The sequence below is a fragment of the Boleophthalmus pectinirostris genome, unplaced genomic scaffold (genome assembly GCF_026225935.1).
Source record: "Boleophthalmus pectinirostris isolate CB_2022bp ecotype Guang Dong unplaced genomic scaffold, ASM2622593v1 HiC_scaffold_13, whole genome shotgun sequence".
NCBI lineage: Eukaryota > Metazoa > Chordata > Actinopteri > Gobiiformes > Gobiidae > Boleophthalmus > Boleophthalmus pectinirostris.
The window spans coordinates 12,727,040-12,746,583 of NW_026571036.1; the positions used below are offsets into that span (position 1 = coordinate 12,727,040).

Here is a 19,544-nt window from a genome sequence, read left to right on the forward strand (position 1 = left end):
ACATTCTTTAGTCAAAGCAAGAACTTTTTTAGTTCTTTTCTTCTGACATAATATTAACATAAATAATAAAATCAAGGACTCTTTGTTGCCATGCTGGGTCTTCTCAACAACAGCTAATCAAAAAAGCATTACTCTTGATATTGTACATTGGCATTACATTGCCAAATAAACAACTAATCAGAATGATGTGAGAGAAAGATACTTTATTGATAAAAAGAGGAACAAAGAAAATAAAACAAATAGCAAAACAGACAATTTTGTTACTCATTTTGTACAATAATAACCAACTAAAACCACTAACTTCAAAATGTTTTTACAAACAGCTCTTCATGAAGAAATGGAGAACTTCAAGTCCAGGAAAATGTTCATGCTAATCTCTTCAGTGATGACATGGGCCATGACTAAGCCACAGAATCCCGTAAATGCTTCTATTATCTAATGGTACTCCTAACACAGAATGCAGCTTACTTACTCCTTTTCTGTTTAAGGATGAAGCAGACATTCCAGTATTAGAGGAGGAGTTCAGAAGAAGGCGACCACATCCCGCTTTCAGAGCGCTCTATGAACTGGAGAAACTGGTGTTGAAGCTTGGTCGAGTTGTGGGTACACATCATTAAAGTGGGATTAAACTATACCCACAGCCATATATTTCAGATAGAGTCAATAAAGTAAAAAGTGCCTAGAGGACTAAAGAAAAAACATAAAAGTGGGGAGGAGATGATGAGGTGGGTTCAAGTACAGTCTTCATTTAGTTGAAGACTTGTTTAGAATATTTTCATTCATTTCATTTGTAGATTTAGTCCCTAAATTAGCACAACCTTCATAAAAACTAAAAATTATTTTAATTAACTAAACTAACTAACAAAAAATAACTAAATGAAAGTGAAAACAAAATCAGAACAGTGGAGCGTGAAGTCAGGAATTTTCTTGCCCACAAGCTTGAATTTCAATTTCAGTCTGAAAACTTGCATCAGTTAACATATTACAACAACAATCCTATATTAAAACAACATGTACACAGCATAATAATGTTGATTTTGTGTTTTTTTTTGGGCTAAAAAAATTATGAATTATATGTCTGTTTCAGAAAAAGACCAGACTTCCAGCATATGTGGTTTCTAGTGGTCTTCAATATGGAAAAGGAGAAAATCTCTTTCATTATTTTTTTAAGGTAAGCTAGAAATGTGTGCACAATTATAATATACTATATGTATTTATAGTATATTTTTTCTGTCAGGTTTCTTGGTTGATGCAAAGTCTGGATGTCCCCATGTTTGGCCTGGGAACAAACTACTTACCTATGATTCACATAAATGACCTTGGAGGGTAAGAGTAGTTCAGAGACTACTTAAAGGTACTTGAACTATATGGGTGAAAAATCTCAATTTGCTTATTTGTTAGAGTGATACAGAGCATAATCCAGAACAAACCAAAGGCAAAGTACATCCTTGCTGTTGATGACTCTAAAAACACATTGGAGGAAATTGTTCAGGCAAGTCTGACTTCACAATTCAGTTTTATTGTAAAGAAAAATGTTGTGATTTTTTTTTTCTTTAGGCAATCAGTACTGCACTTGGCCCTGGAAAAATCAAGCAATTCACAGAGCAAGAAGCAATTTCTATGAAGGCATTTCAGGTAAGCGGAAACTATACATTGAGTTGGTTCAGGAAGGGCTTGATTTTATTTGATTTTCTAATTTGATCATGTCATAATCTCTGACAGTGGACAAGGGCCTATATAACTGTATGGGAGATTCACTGTTTTTAAAAGAAATGGAAATCCACCAACATTGAACCTTATTATTATTTGTTAGGGATTGGCTCCACAAACTCTCCATTATACTCTGATGATTTTAAGTCCTTTCAGCTGACAACAGTTGTGTCTTTGGCATTGAATAATGGTATCACTTTCTGGGGCTATTGTGAAAAAAAAAATTCACTTCTGTTTATTTAAACTAATAGAAACAACACTGAAATTTAAGTCAGTTTTTGTTTCATGGAAGTAACTACAGAGATATTAACCATAAACCAGGTCAACAAATCTGCAGTCTGACAGTTAAACTGCAGGTCTTTTAGTTTTTATGTAATTAAACACTGCATTTTATATCATTTAGCCAAAACAGCTGGATTACCTGAAAATCAACCTTTCCCTGGAAGCAGCCTTAATAAAAGAGTTAAATAACCAATGGACCTCTGAAAGTGGGATGGTGGAAAACATAGACAATATTGTGGAAGAATACAAAGTGACCAGAAACCTCCTTGTAAGTTTTAATTCAAACGTGTTATGGCAGTTAGATCACGGTATTTGTTAATCCTGGTATATGTATTTTATTTTTATTTCTACAGCCAGTTAAAATCTTCATGGTTGGGCCTCCTGCAGTGGGCAAGACAACAATTTCTAAGAAGCTATGTGGCTATTACAGGCTCCATCACATAAAGATTAAAGACGTCATTGAAGAAAAAATTAAGGAATCGGTCAGTTGCTATACATAAAAACTGTTAATTATTTTAAGTTAATTTGCTGAAGTACTTTTTTCTCACTACAGGAGGAGCCAGAGAGTCAAGATGCTACAGATCCTATACAAGAAGAGCTGAGAAAAATCCTAAAAAACTTGGAGGAAGATGGAAGTCTCACAGCTGATGCGAAATTACTGAATATTGTCAAGGAAAAACTCAGTTCCAAGCCATGTTTAAATCAAGGCTTTGTTCTGGATGGTTTTCCCCACACGTATGAACAGGCACAGGCACTCTTCTTTGGTGGGTAATGAACAAAAATAACATATCTTGGTATATATTCTATTACTTTTTGGGAGGCTTCACGCATGGTGAAATAAAGACACAATGAAAGTTGCTATTACATTAAGGTTAATTGACAGTGTTAATTATTAGATTTGTCATTTAAAACTGACTGGAGCAACAATTATACAAAGCATCACATGCCCAAAACCTAAGTTACTTCAAATTGATAGGTAAGCTAATAACTGTTGATTGCTTAATTGACTTATTTAACGTTCTGGACGTGGCAAGTCTCCTGCATGATTCCATGGAAATAGAAAGTGAATATCATACTTTGGAACATTCTACGTGGAGATAAATGAGTTTTATGCCATACTGTGGAAGATTATAGCCAAAAGGAACAAGATTTCCATGGAAACAAGCAGGAGGACGCCCTCTCCAAAGAGTCAGGTTTGTGGAAATGCAAGCCCACACAGAGTAAAGACTCATGCTTTTGAGTACAATAAACACAACCATAATGAAAAATGTACTGGCTTACTGGGGCTTTCATTCGGTAAAATCTATGTCTGCTATTTATTTTTTATATGGATTATTTAGATACTTTTTTAATAGAACACATTTTTATTCTTTTCTTTATCTATCTATGTATTGTTTAGATGCAAATGCAGAAACTCAGGAGTCCACTGAGGCAGCATACAACAAGAAGATCACACCAGGTCACATATTAAGAAGAAGCACCATTCCAACATGTCCATTTGAAACATTGTAACAATCGTCTTTCCATCCATTTTGCAGACAACATATTTGTACTGAATGCCTCCGATGAGTTCCTGATAGAAAGAGCCCAAGCCCTCCCACAGAGTGAAGCAGAGAAGATGCACTACACACAGGAGGCCTTCCTCTCCAGGCTGAAGGGGTACAGAAAGCGCTGTGCTGCTGATGAAACACTACTGGATTACTTTGAAGAACTGGAGATTTACCCTGAAGAAATTGGTATGTACTCTTTCAATTCTAGTTATTCTGTGTACCAGCATGTTCAGGCAAATAACTTGCAACAAAAAATAAATGTTGTGTAGAGACCATGATTGAAATACAAATCTGGTCTTATGGCATTATTAGTAGGACAAGAACTACAATGAAAAATGGATGAGAGAGCAAGAAGAAACATTCGGCAAGCCATAAAACAAAGCCAAAATCACAACTGTGTCTTAAAAGAAGATTTTTATTTCAACATGCCCTAACTGTGTCCCCAAATATGAAGTAGATATGTTCAAATCCAACAAAGCTCCAACTGATAACAATTGTAATGCTGATTTATTCTAAATTACAAAAACATTGGACAAGTTATTTATGTAATAATTTGGTGTTTTGGTTCTCCAGTCAGAAAGCAGAATGATCCTCCGACGAGATCATTTGTGTTGAGAGTTTCAAGGCTTGAATCCTGTTGGTTTAAATTTTAAAAAGCGCTCTTTCATCATCTGTTCATATACTGAGAATGAGGAAACCTTGTATGTGTCCTCAGTCTGCAGGTTAAGGCTCTGGCAACACAGATTCATTCAGATGTATTTGTACTTCGATTTTTATCTGTAAGGTCACAGGCTACATACTGTTCCTTTAACTGAAGAAACTGTACAAAATTATGAAGTTTTAGTTTTAGATTATTGCTGTTTAAGTCCAAATTCAGTATGAGATAGTCCTTGGTTATAGGTTTTTATGCTAAATATTCTAATCCATTTCCTAGGATCACTGTTTTTCTCACAACCCTTTACTTTTGTAGATGTGAATGTGGATGATCTGGAGTACACAGCTGCTTTGAAGAAGATCACTGGGATGGTGGGAGAGCCTAAGAACTACGGTCCGAGCCCTGAGGAGCAGGAGGCCCAGAGGCTCAGACAGGAGGAGGAGAGGAGGGAGAGACTTGCCTCTCAGGCTGCAGAGAGGAAACGCAGGAACCAAGCCACACTGGCAGAGATGGCAGCACACTATCAGGAGTGGGTAAGAACAGGGACAATGGGGTGATGAGGCCTGTTTTTTTTTTTTATAGCAATGCAGACACACACACAGGTTTTCCTTTAATATGAAAATCGAACATTAAAGTGGATTCATTTAACAGCTCTGTATGATACCAGAGTTTTATTGTCTTAAAAACATGAAAAGAACTAGATCATTTTAAATAATTTGCAGTGTTCCAGAGTTTATATTTACCTTATACAGAGGTCAGAGCAGAGTTTTACCATCACACTAATGCACAATGAATTATTAACATGCTACCTGTGCACTTCCTAATTCACTGATATAATGTGCTTTATAATTAAATGCAGACAGCAAACAGAGGTCTCATTTTGACCTTGAGATCTGCTTATACAATATACAGTATTTGTATCTTGCCATCTGTTGTGCCAGACAATTATTGCCCAAATAGATGGGGGAAAAAATCTATTTTTTTCAACCAGAAACACAAAGTTACATAGTACATACATAGTAAAACACTATGTAACATTTTCTGCTTGTCTTCCTGGAGATTGTATTGCTTTGTATATCCACAATGTTCCACAGTATGACTTTAAGCTCACATTTATTCTATCACTGTTTGTATGTTTTTATTGCTCAAATATACATTGAAAAACATGCATTCTTACTGTGAGCAGGTCATCTCTCTGTACATCTAACCTGTAACTTGGCTTTGTGATATCACCTGCATGTCTTCATCCACCAGAAGTGACATAATTTACCTTTTAATTACTGTTGTTAACATTTGAATTAAAAATTGCTTGCAATGACAAAACCAACACCCTGCACTCTGTATAAAGTAAATATATTGGACCAAAAAATTACTAATAATAAGTAATGAATTTTACCTCTAACTATAAACCAAATATATAGAATACTGCAAATCATTTTTACTGTATGTTGCTGTGTTTGGTTTATTCAGAAGAAGAACCTGTTAGAGCTGCAGCGACAGGAGCAGGAGCGACAGTCTGCCCAGTCTCTGCCTCTGAGAGTTTACCTGATGAAGTACGTGATGCCCTCTTTGTCTGAGGCCATGCTCGAATGCTCCAAGGTCCGGCCAGAAGACCCTGTGGACTTCCTGGTAACTATCTCAGTTACTATAAAAGTTTTTTATTATTTTTATTACATTTGCTTTTTCAGATCAAACATAATATAGGCTCTTTTTACAGGCTGAATATCTCCTAAGGAACAGCATCGAGAACACACAAGAGGATTAGGCTATTTTTGATTGTATTTATTTATTAACAGCCCTGCAAAAAACTTGTAAGTATTATTTTGAAATATTTAAAAGAACACTATGCAAAATAACTTAAGATTTTCGTGAAAAGCAATGTCCCTTTAAGCCACAAGATGGGGTAAACTCCATGTGCAATGGGTTCAAAGGCCAAGTCCACTCCTGCTTCGGTCAAATGTTTTGTACTACATTTTAAAATACTGCAAAATACATACCATTCAGTGTAATATAAACATTTGCTCAGCTGACAGTAAATGTTTGGTCAGCTGATTTATTTGGGGCTGAGTAGTTGTGTGTTGTTACGTGAGAGAGAATTGTTTAACTGAACAAATCTTGTCAGGACCTGTTGTAATTCCAACCAAACCAAATCTCTGTGGTCAGATTTGAGTAACAGAGCTTCAGACAGAGCAGTGCCTCTAGTTATCTTCACCCACCCTGAGAATGCTGATGACGTCTGCTGCAAAGTATCAATTACAGTACGTAATGTATTAAAACAACCCATATTAATTGAACATTGGTGAGATTTATGAGTGAGAACATGCAGTAAAAATAAAAGTTCTTATTTTGATAATTATGTAATTTCCTTTGACGTGACAACATCATAATACATTTCTCCTTGGGTACATATATATATGCTCGTTATAACACTGTCGACAGCCCGGCCCACTCCCTTTGAAGAGGCTCTATAAACACCAGTGTTAGTGTGAAATGGACCGGTGCAGGCGGCTCTACATTAGCTAACAGTGTGAACTTGGCAGTACTCCGAACATGGTGCGGATGTGTTCTAAATAGCACTTAGCCTGGACTGGAAACATGAGTCACCGATCCCAGATGGTGCACACGCCGGTGACATCACAAACTCTCACCTGCCACAAGGCATGATGGGAACACATGCACCTTACCGGATTAATACTGTGATGCTAATACAGTAAGCCCACCAAATTACAAACAGATTTACAGTCTGGCTACCACACTATGCTAACCACTGACAATTTAAGATGTAATTTAAACCCACTGTATGTAACTTTAGACTATTTGGTTGTTTTTATTGCGCTAAAAACAAAACATAAAAATATTCATGCTTACTGTGAGTGGGCTTGCATTTTCACTACCTTGACTCCTCCTGCTTGTTTCCATGGAAATGTTGTTCCTTCGGTGATATTATTCCACAGTATGGCATAAACTCCTGAAAGTTATATACTGTACCTTTAATTGAAATCTAAATGTTGGGGGAAATTAGTCAAATATACAATAATAATAATATTCATGTGTTTCGGCTCCCTGTTACATGCAACATTTTGAGGACTTTATTTCTGTTCAAAAGATAAAATATTGACTTTTAAATTGGTTATTGTTGTGAAAATGGTCCGGGCTATCAGTTGTACAATCACTCTGGGGTCCAAGCCTTAAATTCCTGTTAAATACAACACCATAACTTCCAAAAACAGCAAATAGTTTCCTATTAAGTCACTTCTTCCACAACCAATATTTATATAAAAATCTGTTTGGGGAATTAACAAAATCATCATTGTGAAATTTAGTTAGACTGTGTCAATTTTGATAGATAATCTGTTGAAAACATATTACTTCTCTCATCCAGGTAAGTCAATAAACATAAGACTATTAGGAAAAATCTCCTTCAGCACCGGTAAAAGCACAGGTCAAAGTCAGGTGGACCAAGATGGCCGCTGTACAGTGGAAAACCTCTATAAAACATGTCTCCTTTAATGCCAGCTGCCAGAAATAATGTGAAGAATGGAAGGCCTTCACCTGAACAAGCAAAAAGGAAATGTTTTACTGTGTGGTGAGAGGCGGAGGCTCTAACCATCTCAAGTACATTTATGGTGGAAATATAGTCGTCAAAGCGTTTGGACAGCTTTTACTATTCAAAAACATGCAGTAATTCAGCTTACTGTACTACAATGTTGCTTCAAGTATATGCTTTAAGGAAGAGGTAGACATTTGCATAGTTTTGACTCTGTGCTCAGATTAATGTCTAACTTCAGTAACAGAGCTTCAGACAGAGCAGTGTCTCAAGTTAGCTTTACTCCCTCAAGCAACATTGATCACTTACAGTATCAATTGCCGTCCCTATCTTGCAACGGGACATACTAGTTATCTGTAAAAGTTGTATTTGGTCTCATATCTCTGTGTCGTATTTGAAGGCATGACTTCTCTAAATTTTATTACATTTAAAGTTCAAAATCATAAATACAATTCCTTTAAAGATAAGAATGCATGGAAAAGACAGAAAATAGCATGCATTCTTATCTTTAAAGGAAAATTATAAACTTTAGAGAAATCATGTCTTCAGATACAACAGAGATATGAGACCAAATACAACTTTTACAGATAACCCTAATGCTGATTTATTCTTAATTATTCTTAAATGTTTTGGTTCTCAAGATTCTGAATAACCCAATCAGAAAGCAGGAATCATTTCAATGCTGAAATCCAGTTGGTTTAAACCTAAAAGACTCACTACTTAAACCTCAGCACCTGCAGTCAACCATTACTCGGTGCTAGTGCGGCCTCTGTAGTTCTGTCCATACCTATTGAGATAAATTTGTATGTGTCCTGCAGATTAAGAAGTAATGGCAACCCAGGTTCAGCTGACTGCAGTATAGCTTTTTAAAACAGTAATAGTGCAGGCTACATACACCACACACTCTGTTACTTGAACAAGTTTGTAACCATTTAAAATGCGGTACGAAAAGTAGTAATTATGTTAGTGACTCTATTGCTGCTATGAGTAATGTGTTTTCTGCATTTGACCCGTTGTCAGGATCAGCGGGTGACTAAAATGCAGCACCCACGGGACCCTTCTGTTAATGTTGTGTCAGGATCTGGGTCAGGAGTCTAACTGGTGGGTAGTATACTGTGCATTTTTATGTTTGTTTTTAGTTTTTTTTTTGCGGGGGAGGTTTTTTGGAACGACCACCTACCCACCCAGCTCCCCATCCCACCCAGGCACAGGGAGAACATGCAAGCACGTGACGCAACAGCCTGTGTCACAAAACTATGAAGCCAAACCCTTAGAAACACCACCACAAATTGTTTAAATCAGTCTAATTTTGGCAACGTTTGGAAATCACCTCTCCAGAGCAGCAGTGTGGTGGTCCTATTTGGTCGGACCCGGTGTATTTTCCATGTCTCCCAGTCTCAATAACCACTCCGCCCTTGTAGTGGTCTCTCTCTTTCTCTCAGCCCACATAAAGTAAATAGCCTCTAACCCTCGCACACCCCTGCTCCCAGTGGTCACTTCACATCTGCTGCAGGACCACACACATACACACCACTAGGTTTTAATGAGCATTTGAAAACATATAGACTCATAACAGTTTAAATGGTTGGTTATATAAGACTGAGCCTATGTCATCATGTGTGAAGTAGAACCTGTCTGCTTTTGAGTGCGGACAAATTAAAGGCTAGAATTACACAAATGAAGCATGAAGGATTTGGACATAAAGTTCTCGCCACTTCAGTGCATACAGAATGCCTTAAAGGGACAGATTTTTTTTTTATTTGTCTAAGTATTTCAGCAAAAATTTTCTGGCCCCAGTAAAGATATATTGTATAAATCTGCTGTGTACTTTCTGCATCTAATTATAAACTGTATTGTCTGATAATCAGGAAGTGTGCTATTAGCATATTAGTTGTTGTTAGTATTACCATGACTCCACTCCAGCCTCTGAAAGTTTAGAAAAATGCTTATAAACCATGAATAATTAGGATGCTCAGAATGCAAAAAGATAAGAAAGGAATAGTTTTCGGCCACAGTTCAGTTTTTCACATTTAATTAAGCATAAACAAAAACTTCATAACAAACATTTTCTCCTTGTAAGATTTCCTTCCTATTAATTGGACATGGACAATAGGGTAGATCAATCCGTGTATCATTCGTTCATTAGTTTTTCGAAATAAAAGCTAAAAGAAAAAAAAAGAAAAAAAATCTTCATTATTTGTCTCCAAAACCAAAATGAAAAAACTGATAAGAATTAATTTTTTCAGTTTTCAATTTTGTGTTTAAATGAATAATGGAAAAAGTGGCCATTTCCCATTCCGTGCCTTAAACTGGGATGCTGGACTTTTGCACCGCATACGGACTAAACCAGGTCTAAACCAGATCTAAACCAGGTCTTGACAAGGACTGAACCAGGTCTCAGTCTCAGTCTCCTGGTTTAAGTCTCGGTCTGGTCCCGGTCTGGTCCCAGCCTCAGTCTTGATCACCCGAGAGTTTACGTAGGGGCACCTCCAGGTCGTCCCAACACTCCTGGTTCAGGATTGAAACCGGGACCGGACTCGGACGAGGCCAGGACTGAAACTGGTTTAGTCCTGGATTAGACCTGGTTTAGTCCTGATTCAGCTCTGGTTTAGACCTGGTTCAGTCCTAGGATCAGTCCATATGCGGCGCAAAAGTCCAGCATTGCAGTTTAAATCACAGAAACGAGGAATTGTCCACTTTTTCCATTATTCATTTTAACACAAAATTGAAAACTGAAAAAAGTTATCATTTTGGTTTTAGAGACAAATAATGAAGAAAACAGTTGTTTTTTTTGTTTTCTTATTTTTGATTTTATTTTGAACAATGACTGAACAAATAGATCTTTTAAAGTGAGTGTATTTTGGATACAGCTTGCATAATTTACCAAGAAAATATATCCACAAATGTACTATCTAATCACACTGTTACACTGGATTATCATTAACAGTGTTAGCATGTCTTGTATTAAGTTAAACTGAGTCAGATACACACTTATATATCCATGTTCTGGCCACATTTGCGCTTTGTGTTTGTTTTCCTCGGCACACTGACCAGACGTGGACTGGGACTGCGTTTATCAGTGCTTCATGGTTCACTGTGCATGCTGATCACTCACCCACAGAGCACCCACAGAGCACCCATGGGTGACCCCTGTTTACCACTATGCCTCATACATCAGCATACACCGGGCACCAGGTCACCAAAGTTCAACATTTATAGTATAGCATTCAGTTACATGTGGTCAAGTGGAATTCAGCCAGTCTGAACTAGTCACAAAATATTCTAAATTAAATAAAGCCCAGAAATGCTACTTGAAAAAAAAATCTACTTAAAATTGTATGGGGTTGGAAATATTTTTTTTAAATAATAAATTTTAATACAGTTTATACCATTTTCCCTTTTAAGTCATCAGTGGTACTTAGAGGTCTTAAAGCAGCACTATTTAATGTTTCTGTTGGATAATACTCCCTACAGCTATACAATAACTCACCCTTATGGAACAGGTAACACTCCCTACAACTGTACAACAACTCACCCTTATGTAACAGATAATACTCCCTACAACTGTACTACAACTCACCCTTATGTAACAGATAATACTCCCTACAACTGTACAACAACTCACCCTTATGTAACAGATAATACTCCCTACAACTGTACTACAACTCACCCTTATGGAACAGGTAAAACTCAATACAACTGTACAACAACATACCCTTATCTAACAGATAATACTCCCTACAGCTGTACAACAACTTAACCGTATGTAACAGATAATACTCCCTACAACTGTACAACAACTAACCCTTATGTGACAGATAATACTCCCTACAACTGTACAACAATTTACCCTTATGAAACAGATAATACTCCCTACAACTCTACAACAACTCACCCTTATGTAACAGGCCAAATTAGATCAGATCTGTGGAGAGGCGATCCATATGTTTTTCAAGATATTTCTGAGCAATGAAATAAAAGAAAAATAGGACCCTCTACCAGAAAAGTTACATAGTGCATCTTTAATTTTACAGCTTGAATAACGGTCTAAATGTTGACCTCTTTTCCAGTTGTGCCAGTACCACTTCATTAAGAACCTGGCTCTTAAAAAATCCACACAGTATCTGGCAACCTTCACCCTTACATCTGGCAACCCTCAGCATTCTAGTGTTTGTATGTTCAGCTAACACTTACCACTTTTACATAATAAAATTCAGACAACGCCAAACGACTGTGGCACCGTTGAACCGAATGAGATGTTTTTTCTTCTAAATAATTACAGTGATGCAACAAGACAAAAGAGAAGAAAAATGACCCACATGAAACGCATTTGGTCCTGTTTCCTTTGCGTACTCTTAAACCACAAACATGTACTTATACTGTCACTTCAGTGTGAAATACATGGGTCTTTTTACTCACTGTGAACGCTGCCAGACTGTAATAAATGTACAAAGAGCTTGACAAAACAATATGGGAATACAATACAAAATAAAGAGAGTATGGGTAAGGTTTTATAAGGTTTTTACGTCAACATACTCCTTTAATAATATTTTTGTGGTTTGCAGTAATACATATTTTCAACTTCAGAGATCCTTATGACGGTAAAAATACAGAAATTAATGTGAAAGAAATGGGAAACAAAATAAACAGAAAAATCTAACTAGTCACAAAATATTCTAAATTAAATAAAGCCCATGGAAGTTATTTGAAAAAATCTACCTAAAATAGTTTTTAAAAATAACACATTTTAACACAAAAACTCACCCTTATGTAACAGATAATACTCCCTACAACTGTACAACAACTCACCCTTATGTAACAGATAATACTCCCTACAACTGTAAAACAACTCACCCTTATGTAACAGATAATACTCCCTACAACTGTACAACAACTCACCCTTATGTAACAGATAATACTCCCTACAACTTTAAAACAACTCACCCTAATGTAATAGATAATACTTCCCACAACTGTACAACAACTCACCGTAATGTAACAGATAATACTCCCTACAACTGTAAAAAAAAAAAACTCACCCTAATGTAATAGATAGTACTCCCCACAACTGTTCAACAACTCACCCTTATGTAACAGATAATACTCCCTACAACTGTAAAACCACTCACCCTCATGTAACAGATAATGCTCCCTACAACTGTACAACAAAAAAAAAATAATTAAAAAAATAAAAAATTCAACAAATACACATTGACGTTGCTAACAAGTTGTAGAAAAAGCACTTGATTTTGTTGCTTGAGTAAAAGTAGAGATACCAGACCAAAGGGAAAAAAAAAAAAAAAACTCTAGTAAAAGTAAAAGTTTCACATGAAAAAAGTTAAAGTATTAAAGTACCCACTTAAAAAACTGTAGATTAAAAAGTAAAAGTATTTTTCTTACGTCCCACCACTGATGCAAAAAAATTATAATATATATTAATGGTGACACTATAATGCAAATTAATTATTTTATTTATTTATTTATTTTATTTTTATTTTTTTTATTGAAAAGGTGCACTAGGAGCCACCTGCTTGTCACCACGGAGATGTTATTGCTTTTCCTGGAATGTTCAGCAGTGTGGCATTAACTGTATCTATCTGGCATCTAGTCATTTACAGGTGTTTTATTACTCCAAACACCTTGTAAAACACGCTTTCTTAATGTGAGCAGGAACGCCTCTCAACAGATCTGACCTGTAATTCATCCTTGTTTAATGTGTAATGTCATACTGTGCACTATTCCTGGCAAAGCAATAACTCCATGGAGACAGATGGGAGGACCGCACTACGCTGGAAAAGTTATATAACCCTCTTTTAATGGTGGGAAGAACTATAGTGCAAATAAATAGTTCTTTCATATGTTTTTGAAGTTACAAAGAAAAATACAATTCAAATGTCTTTAAAGATGCATTGTGTAACTTTTCTGCTTTTCTTTGTGAAGATGTTATTGTTTGTCTGGAGTGTTTCACAGTAAGGCATGGAGGCCAAACCAAGTCAAGATCTACTGGTCAGATCTGTGGAGAGGCAACCCTGCTCACGGTCCAGATTCTGTTTTCCTTATTATTTTTGAGCAACTGGAGATTGAAGATAAATCCGTGTATCATTCGTTCATTCGTTTTTTTCTAAATAAAAACAAAAAATAAGAAAATGAAAAACAACTATTTTCTTCACTATTTGTCTCCAAAACCAAAATGAAAAAACAGCTAACGATTTTTTTTTTTTCGGGTTTTGATTTTGTATTTAAATGAATAATGGAAAAAAAAATTCCCATTTATGTGACCTAAACTGATGCCGGACTTTTGCGCCGCATAGGGACTGATCCCAGGACTGAACCAGGATTAAAATAGGTCTAAATCAGGACTGAACCAGGTTTAAACCAGGACTGAAACTGTCTCAGTCCTGGTCTGGTCCTGGTCTCAGTCCTGGTCTGGTCTCGGTCTCAGTCCTGGTCTCAGTCCCAGTCTCAGTTCCAGTCTCAGTCCTGGTCCCGGTCTGGTCTTGGTCTCAGTCCTGGTCTGGTCTTGTTCTCAGTCCTGGTCTCAGTCCCAGTCTGGTCTTGGTCTCAGTCCTGGTCTTGGTCCCAGTCTGGTCCCAGTTTCAGTCCTGGTCCTGGTCCCGGCCTCAGTCCCGGTCTCAGTTCTGGTCTCAGCCCTGGTCTGATCCTGGTCTCAGTGCTGGTCTGGTCCTGGTCAGGTCCCGGTCTGGTCTTGGTCTGGTCCCTATCTGGTCTCAGTCCTGATACACAGATTAAGTTAGAGCTGTTTAATGTCACACTGTGGAACATTTGATGAAGAGCAATGACATATCCATAGAAACAAGAACCAAAAATCTTACATAGTGCAACTTTAAAACCTCCTTGTCTGCAGTGAATGTGGGTTAGGTTTCCTCCACAAAAAACAAATAGGTGAGGTATGTGCTCTGCTGTAAAACTTTGTGATTGACTGTTGTTTTCAGTATAGAGTCGCATCTACAAACGATTCCACTTCGCAGAATCAAAGAGATGTTCTGGGCACGCTCAGGGGCAAACAGGCTTTTATGATCTATCACAGATAAAAACATCTCCCCAACGCTAATCACATCCAGGGCTTTCGTGAATACTTTAAGTTCTTTCAAATGCAACAAGGCGCCACTCAGATATCGACTGTCCTTACAAGAGAGCAAATGTGATACTGCCAGCTTATATTAAGGATGAAGTACTTCTAAAATCAAACAATATTTACACAGGCACAGTATTTCAATGAAGCAATTTGTGAAGGAATTGTACTGATTAGACTTGAGATGTTACTTGTACTTGAGTAGTTCCCCAAATTTTAAAGGTCCTATATTACACAAAATTGAGTGTTAACTTTTTAAATCTCGACGCCTCTTCAGAAACAGACCTTGAGTTGTGTTTTCTTTCTTTCACACATGTTTAACACCCAAACCCTACATATTTAGTTCTTCTCTGAAATGGAAAACATTCTGTTCCACCCTTGTGATGTCATGTGGTAATACAGGAGGTGCTCCACTGTGTTTTTTTTTACTTTTAACATACACCTACACTAAAATGATGATTTCAGCTTTGGAATTCCCAATCTGTACTGGACAAAAGGTAAAAGGTAGCTGTTAACTTGAAAACTATTGCTTCATGACGTCACAGAGCATTTTGAGCTTTGGGAATGCAGACTAATAAACCAGTGGGCGTAGGTTTGGTCTCAGCTTTGGTGGGGATATTATCAGCTAACCCCCCCTCCCCCAATATGTTTTATGAATTCTTTCCAAAAAACAAAAACACACAGAGTCTGGGCAGGTCCAAAATAAGTAAAGGTGGTTTCATTTTTCAATTTGCAAAATGTAAAGTTTGTGTCCATTGTCCTTCTAAGATGATTCTTTCCCGAATAACAGCGATGTAGAAGTTTGTAGCAGATTTCCCTTTGCTTGTTGATGAGATATTTGTGAGGTCATGTCCGTACATTTTCCCATGGAATATTGTCAGTAGAGTCGGGCTGCTCATAACGCACGAGTAGGGCTCCGTTGGGGAGGTGCACTTGTGGCGATAGTTGCTCTTTTTCTGAGGCGACTCATTATAAGACAAGTTTAACTGAAGATGAAGCCAAGTAAGTTCCTTTTGAAAAGTCTTTCAAAGTTTGGTGCGCAGCATCTTCACTCACGCCTGCTCAAGCCGACATCTTCAGGTGCTGGTTCTGTCCTGCCACTTCCCCAGTTTAGGCTCCTGGCTCCACTAATGACATCACTCTGTTATAGCCAATCAAATAGCAGCATCTCAGAATGTCTAATAAACAAAATGTAAACTAAAAGGTGTTAAATTAATACTATTGAGTTTAGGAAAATATCAGAATAAATTAATATTTTTGTTCATTAAAATAAAATGTCATAATGGTAGGGACTATTTTGTCTTCCCCAAATATTGGTTGTGACATCTCTCCACCGTCCCTATGCAAGCCTACACCACATGTGAATGAAACAAAACACAACTCTGACAAAACTGTTTTTGATGAAATAATAACATTATAACATGACTTAAAGCTCACAAGAGACAATTTTGTGTCATATAGGACCTTTAAACAATTGACACTCAAGTTTTTGTCAATTTGCCAAGTCAGTTTGCAAATTCTGTTACACAATTTGTCCAATCTGCTTTGCTTTTCGACCCTTTGTCTCATTTGTCTCCCACTATTTTATTTACACTGTCCCGGCCATGCGCGCACCGGCCCACCATATGGACCAATGAGGGACATACGCAAGCAATTACACGGATTTATTGCATTCATTTACATTATGCACTGCCCGTACCGTTACACAATACAGCAAGGAGAGCGCAGTACTTCCCATAGGGCCTGTTTATGCCAGAGCACTTGGATGTTGTGAAATCCACCATGCTAATTGTGGCTTTGAGGTGAGCTGGTGGTCCCCGAGGCAATCAGGGATAATTATGGGATGCTGGTAATGTCACTGGCTTAATCACACAAACATATCCTACACAGCGCGTTCCAGAGTATAGAAAGGTAAAATTCATTACTTGGCGGGTAGAGTGACAAGTAAGATTTACATACAGTACTTTGAACTAATATTACTTAAATATATAAAATAGTGGTCCAAGATATTACGTTAAAGGCACTCTAAAAGATTTTGACTGAGCTAAAAATGTGAAAAACAAATAAATTTTAAGCATTTTGCAGTGGTCTGAAGTTATTCCATCCATTCTGAACGTAATTATTCACCGCAATGAGTTTATAAGCAATTTTAACAATTCTCAGAAACCAGAGCGGAGTTTTGATGTGACAGTAAAGCTAACAACAACTAGAATGTTTGCTTGCACTTCCTGATTATTGGACAATAAAATTCTCTAATTAGATGCAGACAGTACACAGTGGACTTATTTTGACCTCAAGAGCTGCTTACAGTATATCTGGGTTAAGACAGAATTTTCTGAAATATATGGAAAAATCATGTACAGGATGTTTAAGCATGATTCAGTTCAAATAGTATGTCATTCAATAATATTCTTGGCAACTCAAACTGTGTGAATGAAGCAAAACACAACTCCAGGTATTTTTTTGAGAAGGTAACAACATTATAACATGGCTTAAAGCTCACAAGAGTAAATTTTGTGTCATATAGGACCTTTAAAAAGACATAATTTTTAGGAGTCATGATTGATGATGGTCTAAGCTAGTCATGTTGGCGCCACCTAGTGCCTCCGCTCAAATTAATTTCTCTCCAGCGACTAGGTCAGGAATTAGTATGATGTTAAGGTGATATCTTAAAATAGGTTTTATTTTGGTACCATTCTCCTAGTCTGATTTATCAGCTGGTTTCACTTCAGAGAAACCGTCTGACCTCGCAGTGTTAGAATTCGTTCGCTCAACGGTAGACAGGCACTTTTTATCATTTAACAAATCGCTGCTATTTGGTCATGATGTATGTAATGTGCCGCTAACGGGGCTAACTGGTATATTAAGCTTTTCCCAAATCTCGTAGAAAGAAGGGCAATAACGTCTTTCCCCTTAAAGAAATTAACCAAACATTCTCCTTATTCCGGTTTTAAATCCTCAATCTTGGGAATCGTTGACAACACTGAATGTATGGCTCTTCACTGATTGGCTGGTGCCTGGACTTGCACTTCCAGGGTTTTTGTGAACCCTCTAATGTATTTTGATTCCTGACCGAATCACTGGAGAGAAATGAAATTGAGCGGAGGCACTAGGTAGCGCCAACCTAGCTACCATTCTCCTACACTACATGGTGTGGGCGCAGGGCTGGATTAAGGAGGGAACTGATGTTTGGAAATGGATGAAGAAAATGTCTGTGCTTTTTCTCAACTGGATTTAACAAAAGTTTAAAGGTGCACTCGGTAACTTTTATGATGAAGAGTCTGTCACCAACTTCTCTCCACACTTATTTACCTCTACGGAGAAAGCAGGTCTCACGCCATAGTGCCAAGTTACAAGTCAGATTTATGGAAAGGTGAGCCCACTCACAGTAAGAATGAAGTCAAGAAAAACCCATGTTAATGCCATACCGAGACATTCCAGACAAAACAGCAACATCTCCATGGAGACGAGCAAATGACAGATTGTCCATCAGAAAGGTTACACAGTTTACCTTTAAATTCTCTCTGCTATTGTGATCCTTTGGCCAAAAACTTTGAAGTATAGACATCTGAATATAACGTGTATCTATCAAAGCATCAATCTGGAGAAGAGGAAGTCACAGGGGTAGAGCAAATATTTAGTCCCAAACCGAGACTTATTCCATCACATAGGATTAAGAGCAAGAAAAACAAGGGATCACAAGGAGGTTAAATAAATTGATGATTTTTGTTCCTGTGGTGCTTTACTTGGAAGTATCAAAAAAAAAAAAAAAAAAAAAAAAAAGAAAAGAAAAGAAAAGAAAAAAAATGCAATCTTTTGAAAACCAAATAAAGAGCATCACATGATTCTTCCAAACAAAACCCTAAACTTGTCCCACAGTGCGGGCTTGGGTTATGTAAGTTATAAGAACACTGGTTTGCCACTGAGCAGTAAATGAAGCTGACCTGAAACAAAAGAACACAAAGAGGAGTCAAAGCGTGCAGCCGCAGTGGGGTGGTGTTATAGTAGACACAGGGAGGGCATCCAGGCAGAGTTTATTACAGCCCCTTCTAGAAAACCCTACACCCACCCCCAAGGTTAACCAGCGTCCAACATGGGGTCTGCACAAGGTCAGTGCGTAGGAGCAGCCCTCAAAGAGAAATAATAATAATGGAGGTATCTTTTATCTTAAACTATAATCTAATGTAATGGGAGAAGCCACCTCCTTTTCACAAGAAGCCCTCTTGTCTGGAATTCTGACTCCAGTTATTCATTAGTTGTTATTGAGATTAAAATATATTTGTCAATTTTGTTAGATACTTTTCGTAAACATTTAGAAATTGAGTAAGCTACACTGTGCACACTACAGTATGTAACTTGCCTGGAATGTCCCAGTATGAGTATGGCAATTAAAGGGCCTGTGTATTATGCTATTTTTTTTATTGTATTTCTGTTAGAGGGGTTAATAAATGGAGTAGTCTGAGTGCTGATTTTAAAAAAGTCAAACGCTGTAGAAGCCTTTAAAAAAGAGTATAAAGCGTTATGTTTTGAAAGATATAGAGCTCTGGAATGAATTAATTATGCATAAAATTTTGTTTTGTTAAAATTTTTTATATCTTGTTTCTTCTTCTTTCTTGGAATTCTGTCATTGTTTAACAGGGTTAGGCATTATAAGTACTTTTTACTTGAGCCTAAACCCTTTCTGTCATGATCCATGGGTTGTAGTCT

General features: G+C 37.2%; 1 protein-coding gene across 1 annotated transcript in view; it reads left to right on the top strand.

The window, feature by feature from the left end:
* The window catches only part of LOC110156746 (adenylate kinase 7-like), a 28,690-nt gene that overhangs the window by 825 nt on the left and 8,321 nt on the right, over positions 1-19,544 (top strand). The window contains exons 4-17 of the mRNA XM_055149773.1: positions 324-418; positions 489-596; positions 1,088-1,171; positions 1,238-1,326; positions 1,402-1,492; positions 1,558-1,635; positions 2,114-2,260; positions 2,346-2,474; positions 2,546-2,756; positions 3,392-3,451; positions 3,531-3,728; positions 4,513-4,730; positions 5,668-5,826; positions 5,915-6,008. Coding sequence (XP_055005748.1) covers positions 324-418; positions 489-596; positions 1,088-1,171; positions 1,238-1,326; positions 1,402-1,492; positions 1,558-1,635; positions 2,114-2,260; positions 2,346-2,474; positions 2,546-2,756; positions 3,392-3,451; positions 3,531-3,728; positions 4,513-4,730; positions 5,668-5,826; positions 5,915-5,962 — 1,715 coding nt within the window. The 3' untranslated portion in view covers positions 5,963-6,008. The remainder of the gene's footprint in view (positions 1-323; positions 419-488; positions 597-1,087; positions 1,172-1,237; positions 1,327-1,401; positions 1,493-1,557; positions 1,636-2,113; positions 2,261-2,345; positions 2,475-2,545; positions 2,757-3,391; positions 3,452-3,530; positions 3,729-4,512; positions 4,731-5,667; positions 5,827-5,914; positions 6,009-19,544) is intronic.